Raw genomic sequence first — 11,613 nt, forward strand, 5'->3', positions numbered from 1 at the left:
GATTATTTAAGTCTTACTTTGGAATATTGATTGCCGCAGATTCATTTTCCTTGAAAGTCAGAATTACTGAAAGAGGAATTCCAAAACAGAGAAGGAGAGAGAGATCTTCCATCCACTAGTTCACTCCTCAAACGGCTGCTACAGTGAGAAGCTGGAAGCCAGGAGATTCTTCCTGCTCCGTCATGTGGGCAGAGCGGCCTCAGCCCTTGAGCCACTCTCCTCTGCCTTCCCAGGCCATTAGCAGGTAGCTGGACCAGAAGTGAGGCAGCAGAGACATGAACCAGCATCAACATGGATGCAAAGTACCAGCCTGCTAAGCCACTGCCCCTACCACTGCTGCAACTAAAACAAAATTTCCCTTACAGAGAATAATTATATGTAAATGAAGCCATATTAAAAAAACATATATTTCTAGTTGTATGGCTCAGCAGTTTCACTCCAAGAATCCAAGCAAATTAAAAATTTATGTCCATGGGCACGGCTCGATAGCATAGTGGTTAAAGTCTTTGCCTTGCACTTGCCAGGATCCCTATGGGTGCCGGTTCTAATCCCGGCAGCCCTGCTTCCCATCCAGCTCCCTGCTTGTGGGCTGGGAAAGCAGTCGAGGATGGCCAAAAGCTTTGGGACCTGCACCCCTTTGGAAGACGTGGAAGACTTTCTGGCTCCTGACATTGGATTGGCTCAGCTCCAGTCATTGCGTTCACTTGGGGAGTGAATCAGTGAATGGAAGATCCTCCTGTCTCCTGCTCTCTGTATATTCGCCTTTCCAATAAAAAAATAAATAAATCTTTAAAACCATACATGTCCACATAAAGCTTGAACACAAATATGTATAACCAAAAATGAAAGCAACCATGTCCATCAACAGAACACATCAAGAAAATGTGGTACATGCACACAACAGAATACTATTCAGCCATAAAAAAGATAAACTACTGACATGACCTGGGCCCAGCGACGTGGCCTAGCAGCTAAAGTCCTTGCCTTGAACGCGCCGGGATTCCATATGGGCACCGGGTCTAATCCCGGCAGCTCCACTTCCCATCCAGCTCCCTGCTTGTGGCCAGGGAAAGCACACCAGGAGGAGGAAATTCCTGGTTCCCGGCTTTGGATCGGCGCAGCACCGGCCATTGCGGCTCAATTGGGGAGTGAATCATCGGACTCCCCTCCTCTCTGTATATCTGACTTTGTAATAAAAAATAAATAAATCTTAAAAAAAAAATTAAGATAAACTACTGACATGAACCAACATGGCTGAATTTAGAAAATATGTTACTAACAAAATAGACACAAGGTCATATACTGCATGATACAATTTATACAAGATATCCAGTGTGAGCAAATCCAGACACAGAAATCTACTTGGGGAAGGTTCTGAGGCAGGGCAGGTAAAGTCCCAGCACTGGCATCCCATGTGGGCACTGGTTCCTGTCCTGTCAGCTCCACTTCCCATCCAGCTCCCTGCTTAAGGCCTGGGAAAGCAGTCAAAGACAACAGGAACTGACTGCTAATGAATAAGGGGGTGAAGGTGAAGAAAGCAGCCCACAACTAGACAGTAGCAGTGGGTGCTCAACCTTGTGAATGTAAAACTACTCAACCAGGAGCCAGCACTGTGGCCTAGAGGATGAAGCGGCTGCCTGCGACACCAGCATTCCACTGGGTGCCAGTTTACGACCCAGCCGTTCCACTTCTGTATGACTCAGCTCCCTGTAAATGGCCTTGCAAAATCAGCAGAAGATGGCCCAGAGGACTGCGCCTCTCCCATCCACGGGGGAGACTCAGACCAAACTTTGGGCATCAACATGGCCCAACCCTGATTCCAGCTGTTGGGTCAACTGGAGAATGAACCCACAGATGGGACATATTCTCTTTCTTCTTTCTGTAACTCTTTCAAATAATCTTTTTTAAAAACCTACTATATGGGCCTGGCGGCATGGCCTAGCGGCTGGGGTCCTCGCCTTGAAAGCCCTGGGATCCCATATGGGCGCCGGTTCTAATCCCGGCAGCTCCACTTCCCATCCAGCTCCCTGCTTGTGGCCTAGGAAAGCAGTCGAGGACGGCCCAATGCGTTGGGACGCTGTACCCGCGTGGGAGACCCGGAGGAGGTTCCGGGTTCCCGGCTTCGGATCGGCGCGCATTGGCCCGTTGCGGCTCACTTGGGGAGTGAATCATCGGACGGAAGATCTTCCTCTCTGTCTCTCCTTCTCTGTGTATATCTGGCTGTAATAAAATGAATAAATCTTTTTAAAAAAAAAAAACCTACTATACATTTTAAACATGTTTCTCCTTAAACTTCATTAAACCTTTCCACATACTGATGTGATAATTTTTTAAAGATGTCTTATTTACTTGAAAGGCAATGAGAGCAAGTGGTTCACTCCCCTAGGTGCCATGATGGTCAGGACCAGGCCAGGAGCCCAGAACTTCCTCAGGCTTCCCACACTGGCAGCAGGCATCTGGCCTCCTTCAGGCATGTTTGCAGGAAAGGTGAAGCTTCAGATTCCAGTATCTCATGACGGAATAGCAGAATTCAAATCCCAGCCACTCTGCTTCTGATCCAACTCCCTGCTGATGCTGCATCCTGGGGGGCAGCAGATAACGACTGAGTGCCTGGGCCCAGCCATCCACGCAGGACACCTGGATGGAGCTCCAGGTTCCTGGCTTTCATCTAGTCCAGCCCTGGCTATTTGGGCATTTGCAGTCATTATCAGCAAAGATACCTTTTTCTCAAGTAAATGAAAATAAACATTTTTTCTTTTCTTTAAAAATGAATGCTATAGCATGTGAATTATATATCTTAATTTTGAAAAATTCACCCGGGACCAGCACGGTGGCACAGCACACTAGCCCTTCACCTGCGGTGGCAGCAGCCTATGTGGGCACCAGTTTGAGTCCTGGTTGCTCCATTTCTGTTTTCTTCTTATTCTTTTTTTTTTTTTTAATTTAGTTATTTTTATTGGAAAGGCAGGAATACAGAATGTAGAAGAGATAGACAGTAAGATCTTCCACCAGCTGGTTTACTCCCCAAGTGGCTGCAATGGCTGAGCTGAGTTGATCTGAAGTCAGGAGCCTGGAGCTTCTGGGTTTCCCATGTGGGTGCAGGGTCCCAAGGCTTGGGCCATCCTATACTGCTTTCCCAGGCTACAAGCAGGAAGCTGGATAGGAAGTGGAGTTGCCGGAATTAGAACCAGCACCCATATGGGATGCCGGTGCATGCAAGGCAAGGACTTCAGCCACTAGGTTATCACACTGGGCCCAGCGGCTCCACTTCTAATTCAGTTCCCTGCTTATAGCCTAGGAAGACAGTGGGGTTTGGCCTCTGTACCCAAGTGGGAGACCTGGGGGAGGCTCCTGGCTCCCATGCCCAGCTCTGGCCATCAAGGTCATTTGGGGATTGTACCAACAGATAGAAGATCTGTCTCTCCCCTTCTCTCTCTGTAATTCTTTCAAATAAAATAAATAGAAATTTGAAAAATTCACTCAAGGTCACATTGTTATCAACATGTACACCAGGCTGGAATTTGACTTGAAGAAAATTATAACTATCAGGCCTGGCACTATGACTCAATGATTTAAATCCTCCCCTTATAAACACTGGGATCCCAAATGGGTGTTGGTTCATGTCCCAGCCACTCCACTCCCCTTCCAGCTCCCTGCTTGTGGCCTGGGAAAGCAGTCGGGGACGGGCCAAGGCCTTGGGACCCTGCACCTACATGGGAGACCCAGAAGAAGCTCCTGGCTCCTTGCTTTGGATCAGCTCAGCTCCAGACATTATGGTCATTTGAGGAGTGAACCAGAGAATAAAGATCTTTTTCTCCATCTCTCCTTCTCTCCATAAACTGATCTGTCTTTCCAACAAAAATAATAAATAAACTTAAAAGAAAATGATGACTGTGATAATGAGACTGACTTTGTGACACTGCTTGAGATCTGCTCAGAGAAATTCCTGGAGGACTTGCCGGAAGCCTGACCAGCGCTCACATGCACTCTCCCAAGGCGACGTCGCTTCTCACAAGGATGGCCTGCTTTCAGATCCACAGGCTCTCTAGGCACAGTAAAATGATCTACTTCAGCCAGTCCCTTCCTAACTAAAAATTACATCTCTGCATACCACAAATTACTTTTTTTTTTTAAGACTTAAGGAAAAGAGAAAAAGAGAAAGATCTCATTTGCTGGTCCACTCCCCTCAAACAGCCGCAACAGCCATGGCTGGGGCAGCCAGGACTCAAACCAGCACCCATGAGAAGCTGGCACTGCAGGCACCGCTCATCCTGTTACACCACAACGCAGGCCCCAACAACCTTTTTGAGATAGGCATTCCTCACACGGAGACTTTGAAATCCTGGCCACAGTCAGATACAGAGGCTGGAAAATGAAATTATTTTCATTTCAGTTTTGGTTTTCAAGTTAAACCAACCTTAAGGAACTATCCCACACTTTAATCACAGCTGCCTTACAATTCAGTATTCGGAGGTCAGAATTTACATGACACAGACCATGCTGACATTTTAAAAATAAGTGGTTTTTATAAACTGTGGTTTAGCAGGAGTGTTTGTTGCACTCTAGTTATGAGTCAGAGTGAACTAAGTTATATGTGTGCACACACACCCCCCTCTAAGTAGGAAAAGCATTAGGACAAACAGCATCAGGACACAGGCTGGCTTCGAATTCACACCAAGAAACCCTGACCTAGGGTCTATCACAGAGGACTGGGGGTGGGCGTGGGAGGGGTCTAGGTGTGGAAAAACTTCAGAGAAGTCATGGAATCCTCCATTGGGCTTCTATTTTCCAACCAGTAAAATCAAAGACGTGGACAGTTCCAAGTCACAATTCTCAGCAGTCTTGGATTCTATTGCTGAGTGTAGCTCAGGGCTATGTGAAACCCAGCAATTATGCCAGGCAGCGCTTCTCCTCCTGTGTACCTAGGAAGTCATGCCATAGAGAGCAGTCAGAGAGCGCAGGATTAGCCACAAGGAAGAAGGAACGAGGAAAGTGTCCAGAGCTCCTGCTGGCACAGGCTCACTCCTGCTGGGCCTAACGCACACAAAGCACCTTGGCCACCCGTCCACCGGACAGGAGCGGTTCCCATGCCTCACCACACCCACCACAGTTACTTTTTCCTAAAAGAAAGCCAGCAGGGACTGCAACAATATCGTGAAGCATCAAGTACTTTTTAGTCACTGCATGACTAACAGGGTCAATCAATTCTAAATTAAAGAAACAAAACTGTTTTCTTCCTCACACAAAAAGAAGCAAGCAGCTCTAAATGGGAACAGTCAAGGGGGCCTCGTGAACCAGTGAATCTTCGGGATAATATGAATTCCCTGTTAGAACAGAGGGTTCCTGAGCACTGAGGCTCAACACAACTGTTAACCAGGCTGCTGCCTTTCAACGCAATTCCCTCTGTGGAAAGCCGTGTCAGAGACTGCCCGAGACTCATTACTGCTTTCCCCATCAATTAATCAATGAGATCAATTCATCAGAGATTAAGCTGAGTGCGCATTATTGGACCAACCGGCCCACGGCAGCCAAGGAGCGCAGCAGGAAGCTGTTTCGGGTGTGTCTCCCAGGGCTGCCTTCACAACAGGACAGTCCTGGAGAACTTGTGTCTCACTGCCCGACTCCTCTGTCTGCACGTGTGCCTGTGTGTGCACACTACGTGTGTGGCTTTGCCCTCGTGGGTTGATGACTACCCCCTTGGTCACAGCAGCATTCACCTGCGCCTCCTGGCATTCTTTTCAGGAAGAACACAGAACTGGGGAACTTCTTCTTATAAGTCAGAGAGCCAGAGAAGTCACACAGAGATCAACCGCCTGCTGGTTCACTCCCCAGAATGCTCACAATGCTGCGGCTGGGTTGGACGAAAACCAGGAGCCCATACCTCAACCGTGTTTCCTAAGTGGGTAGCAAGGATCCAGTTACTTAATGCCATCACCTGCTGCCTCTCAGGGTGCACGTTAGAAGGAAACTGGAATGGGGCTGGTGCAGGAGCTCAGCAAGCTAATCCTCCACCTGCCAAGCACCGGCATCCCACATGGGCGCCAATTCATATCCTGGCTGCTCCACTTCCCATCCATCTCCATGCTTGTGGCCTGGGAAAGCAATGGAGGATGGTCCAGGTGCACCTGGCCTGGAAGACTCAGAAGCTCTCTGCTTTGGATGAGGTCGGCTCCGGCTGTTGTGGCCCTTTGGGGAGCGAATAAGGAGATGGAAGATCTTTCTTTGTCTCTCCCACTGTAAATCTGCCCTTTGAATTAAAATAAATAAATAAATGCATAAATAAATACATAAAAAAAGGGAAAATGGACTAGAAATGGAGCCAGGACTCAAACCCAGTCATTCCAACATGGGATATGGGTTTTCCAAGCAGTTTCTTAACCGCTGTGCCAAACACCTGCCCCAGAGCCGGAGTTACTCATCTGTAGGAGACACATGAATCGCCTACAGGGAGTCAGGCAAGTCAACGAAGGACTGGTTTAGTGCTGGACAAACAACAGGAGAATCCACAGAAGCTGCCCATGTGACTGAGAAAGTCATGGCTGTCACTGGAGATGCAAGCAGGAACCTAGGCTGTGGTGGTCAGGGACTGCCAGCCTGAAGGGCCTGGCTCACTCCTCCAGTCTGGGTAAAGCAGAGATCGCTGGCTCTGGCGAGCGCTGCCAACCTCAAGCACTAAGTAGTCAGGCTGAGTGTAAAAGAGGCTGGGTTTCTGCCACCCTACCAGAGTGAGAACACAGGTTCTAGAATGAACCTGACCACTACCTCCCGGATCCTTGTCAAAATCCCATCGGCCTGAGAAGGAGACAGCTAAAGCTCTCAAAATCAAGCTGCAGACTGCGGAGCGGATGGACTTCAACAGTGAACCCAACCATGAATCCAAGGTCTGCGACCAAAACCAACAGCAGAGTCAGAGGGGGAACCTTTAAACTGCCCCATCCTTTTGCATTAGGACTGCAACTTAGTAACCAGCACTCCTCGCCAGCTCACTGAAGGAAGCAGTGCTAAATGGAAGGGGAAGGCAGTCACCGACCACCTTCACAGGGCCAAGTCCACTTCACAGTGCACTTGAACAGTTCCAACTTGCAAATTCCCTGCAGGTTGTCTCTTCCTCCAAGGCTAACATCAATAGTGCTGCTTAAACACAAAGCCTAGGTTTTTTTTCCAACCCGGGTAAATGAAACAGAACTTTTCCAGCCCCATGTTCCACAAACACTCCATGTGCTAGAGTCAAAGCCACAAGGCAGTTATTCTAAGATCAGATTGAAAAATAATTACTGTCATTAAGAAAAAAAAGAAAAGAAAAACCTTACAGCACCATTCGTGCCCAGGCCAAACTTTGCCTCCACCTATAAAACTTAAAGGAACCCAATGCAATCTCACCTGGGAAGTGAAACCAAAGTGACATTTCAACCTGAACTCAATGACAGCATGTCCTTCAGTTGCAAAGGAAGTGCCTCATTTTACGGAAACAGCTTGAAAAGCACACAGGACAAAGCCTCGACTTTGAATTACCTTCAAGTCTTAATGCAAGCTCTCCCCTAGTTTCCCGCGAGCAAAGTGGGCGGTGGGGAAGGGGGGTGCCTGCGGCAGGCCTTCGGAAGCACCTGCGGGGCCTGCTATCCGACGGCCGGTTCTATTTTGGGGTCAAGGAGACACTCTGCCAGCCCAAGTGACCTCAAGTGGCTGAGACCAGTTTGGGAGAAGCCGCTGAGAGAGCTCTTTCCCACCAGCCCAACCAAAGCCCCTTTCGCCGCGCGCGTCCTGGAGCGGCGGACACGCTCCATCGAGGCGGCCCGAGAATGCGGCTGAGCTGTCCCGGGGGTGGGGTGCTCACAGTCACTTTGGGGATCCCGCAGCCGGCGGCGCCCAGAAGCAGGGCTCCCCGGGGGACAGGCGGAGGGAGGGAGGGAGGTTAGGCGCCTGCAGGTGTCGTCGCGCGGGGAGGGGCCAGGCGCGGTTCCGACCGGGACAGCCCGGTCACACTGTCCAGGCCGGCAGTGACCTTGACCTGTGAGCACCTCTCGCACATGGCAGCGGGGTTCGGGGGACGGCTGGGGGTGCTGCCTGCAGCGCTGCCCCATGTGAGCGCCCGGGACTCGGGGAGGCGCCGCGCGCCCAGGGGAGTCCCCGGGAAGCGGAGTGGGGGGCAGACCCGGGCCCGGCACTCACCCAGCACGTCGGCGGAGCGGTGCCGGGCCACGAAGCACGCGTCGTCCCCGTAGCACGCGCCCTTCTTGAGGAGGCCCTTACGGAAGTCCTTGCCGAAGCCGCAGCCGGCCGTCACCAGCCCGTAGTCGCCGCTGCCGCCGCCTCCTCCGCCGCCGCCGCCCGCCCGGGGGTCGGTCTGCGAGAGGCCGCCGAGCACGGCGCGGGCCACCAGCCGCCCGTACGAGAGGACCGAGAACATCGCCGCCGCCGCCCCCCCGAGGAGGCGGGGGCCCGGGAGAGCAGGAGGAGGAGGACGCCGAGGCCCCGAGCCGGCTCTCTCCTCAGCCGTAGCCGCGCCGCCTCCCGGGCGCTGCTCAGGGCGGCGCGCAGTGGCCGCCGCCGCCCCTGCCCGACGCGCGGGGCCTCGCACACGCTCAGCCGCACGCACCGGAGCCAGAGCGAGGTCAGAGCCGGCGGCTCCTCTGCCTCAGCCCGACTGAAGTCCCGGCTGCAGCCGCCGCCGCCGCCGCCATCTTCCGCTCCACTAGCGTGTTCCGGGCCGCGCCGCCAGCACCGCCCCCTCCTGGCCACGCCCCTGACCACGCCCACGAGTCGCAGACCGGGCTCCTGCACCGCCTCCCGCCCCGACTGGCTGCCGTATGTAGCTACCGTGATTGAGCACGTGCTGAGGACGCAGGCGCGGTGCTTACTGGGAGTTGTAGTCCCAAAGAGTTGTACTCGCTTTCAGTTAGCTGCCTTAAGAGGTAGGAACTGGAGGGATTTCCCCACGTGGAAGACATAGGTTAAATGATTAAGAATTGGACATAGATTGGCTGGGGGGGTAGGCTTCCTGCCCTGTTTTTTTTAATTTATATATTTTGGGGCCCGGCGGCGTGACCTAGCGGCTAAAGTCCTTGCCTTGAACGCCCCGGGATCCCATATGGGCGCCGGTTCTAATCCCGGCAGCTCCACTTCCCATCCAGCTCCCTGCTTGTGGCCTGGAAAAGCAGTCGAGGACGGCCCAAAGCCTTGGGACCCTGCACCCGCATGGGAGACCCGGAAGAGGTTCCAGGTTCCCGGCTTCGGATTGGCACAGCACTGGCCATTGTGGCTCACTTGGGGAGTGAATCATCGGATGGAAGATCTTCCTCTCTGTTTCTCCTCCTCTCTGTATATCTGGCTTTGTAATAAAAATAAATAAATCTTTAAAAAATAAAATAAAATTTATGTATTTTGCACTGGAAAGGCCAATTTACAGAGAGAAGAAGATAGACATCTTCCATCTGCTGGTTCACTTCCCAAGTGGCTGTATCAGCTGGAGCTGAGCCAATCTGAAGCCAGGAGCCAGGAGCGAGGCCACCGGGATTAGAACCGGTGCCCATATGGGATCCTGGTGCGTGTAAGGCAAGGACTTTAGCTGCTAGGCTACTGCGCCAGGCCCGGCATTATCTTTTGAAATAATGTTTTAGAAATATAGTTAAGCAGTCAGCACTATTGGCTCAACTAATCCTTCCCCTTAAAGTGTCAATATAGCATATTGGCGCTGATTTGTGTCCCTGATGCTGTGCTTCCCATCCAGCTCTTTGCTTATGACCTGGGAAAGCAGTAGAGATGGCCCAAAGTCTTGGGTCCCCACTCTACATCCACGTGGGAGACTTGAGGAGGCTCCTGGCTCCTGGCTTCAGATCGGCGCAGCTCTGGCTGTGGTGGATGATTGGGGAGTGAATCAATGGATGGAAGATCTTCCTCTTGATCTCCCCTCATCTCTGAAAAATATATGAAAATAAAATAAATCTTAAAAAAAAAAGTTAATGCCACCTCCCCTTTAAGCAAAAGTCTGGGGGGGGGGGAACCAAGATGGCTACCACATATTACTCCATAGCATACATACTGAACAGCTGAGATACCCAAATCTAGTGAAACCTTCACAACTCACGTGCTGCAAGTGTTTAGGGTGACACTATCTTTGAAAAGCAGAGACTTTTTTAGGACTATGAGGAGAGCATGATGGAGGTGTGGGAATGGCCACACTGGCCAGCTTGTAAGTGTTTCAAACATTGCAGGTGGCTCTGCCAGCTTGGGAGGGGAAAAAAAATTCTACACCTCCAACTTTTTAACCTTAATTCTTATTTTTCTTTTTCTTTTTTTTAAAGATTTTATTTTTATTACAAAGTCAGATATACAGAGAGAGGAGGAGAGACAGAGAGGAAGATCTTCTGTCCGATGATTCACTCCCCAAGTGAGCCGCAACGGGCCGGTGCGCCTATCCGATGCCAGGAACCAGGAACCTCTTCCAGGTCTCTCACGCGGGTGCAGGGTCCCAATGCATTGGGCCGACCTCGACTGCTTTATTGGGCTGTGCTCGACTCGACTGCTTTTCCCAGGCCACAAGCAGGGAGCTGGATGGGAAGTGGAGCTGCCGGGATTAGAACCGGCGCCCATATAGGATCCCGGGGCGTTCAAGGCGAGGACTTTAGCCGCTAGGCCACGTCTTATTTTTCTGAATAGTCTACCTAGCCTCTGGAATGGGGGCCTAGGAAGGATATGGAGGGCCAAAGGCTTGCAAAGATGAGGCCCCTGTCTTTTGGGCCACACCTGCTTCCTCTTCTCATTAAGGGAGCAGCTCTTGGGCAACATAGGTTTATCTTTTTCCAAGCTCTTAGCCTAGCTCTGACAGGTACCACATAGCCTTGGGCCTGGTGTGGGGCTCGCAGGCTCGGGCTCGCTCTGCCCTCCACTGCACTATCCATTGCAGCTATTTGAGCAGTGAATGGAACGGATTCTATGCAGCCTTGCTCAGATATTGACTATTATTACAAGTAACTCTGAAGTTATTCAGGTTAAATAGCAGCTAAGTCTAATGGGGACTCTGCAATCTAGCAGGAAGACTCGTTCATGAAATCTATGTAATATGGGCCCGGTGTGATAGCATAATGGTTAAGATCCTCACCTTTGACACGCCGGGATCCCAGATGGGCACCGGTTCTAATCCCAACAGTTCCACTTCCCATCCAGCTCCCTGCTTGTGGCCTGGGAAAGCAGTCGAGGATGGCCAAAAGCCTTGGGACCTCGCACCCGCGTGAGAGACCCAGAGGAGGTTCCTGGCTCCTGGCTTCGGATCAGCACAGCACCGGCCGTTGCGGCCACTTGGGGAGTGAATCATCGGAGGGAAGATATTCCTCTCTGTCTCTCCTCCTCTCTGTATATCCGCCTTTCCAATAAAATAAATAAGTCTTAAAAAAAGAAATCTATAATACGCGTGTTTCTATGAATGATACAAACGTGGGTTACACACCATGCTTTATAAGGATAGTATGTGGTCTGACATGAGCACCTCTTCCACCCCAGTTACTGTCGTGTCCTTTTTTTTTTTTAAGATTTATTTATTTTTGGGCCCGGCGGCGTGGCCTAGCGGCTAAAGTCCTCGCCTTGAACGCCCCGGGATCCTATATGGGCGCCGGTTCT

General features: G+C 51.1%; 1 protein-coding gene across 1 annotated transcript in view; it reads right to left on the reverse strand.

Annotated features, from left to right (window-relative positions):
• Positions 1-8,710, reverse strand: part of PPTC7 (protein phosphatase targeting COQ7) — a 41,696-nt gene extending 32,986 nt beyond the window's left edge. Inside the window, exon 1 of the mRNA XM_004595387.2 lies at positions 8,170-8,710. Within this exon, the coding sequence (XP_004595444.2) occupies positions 8,170-8,407 (238 nt within the window). The 5' untranslated portion in view covers positions 8,408-8,710. The remainder of the gene's footprint in view (positions 1-8,169) is intronic.
• Between the last annotated feature and the right edge of the window lie 2,903 nt (positions 8,711-11,613).

Source organism: Ochotona princeps, chromosome 29 (assembly GCF_030435755.1).
Source record: "Ochotona princeps isolate mOchPri1 chromosome 29, mOchPri1.hap1, whole genome shotgun sequence".
In the NCBI taxonomy this organism is placed as follows: Eukaryota; Metazoa; Chordata; class Mammalia; order Lagomorpha; family Ochotonidae; genus Ochotona; species Ochotona princeps.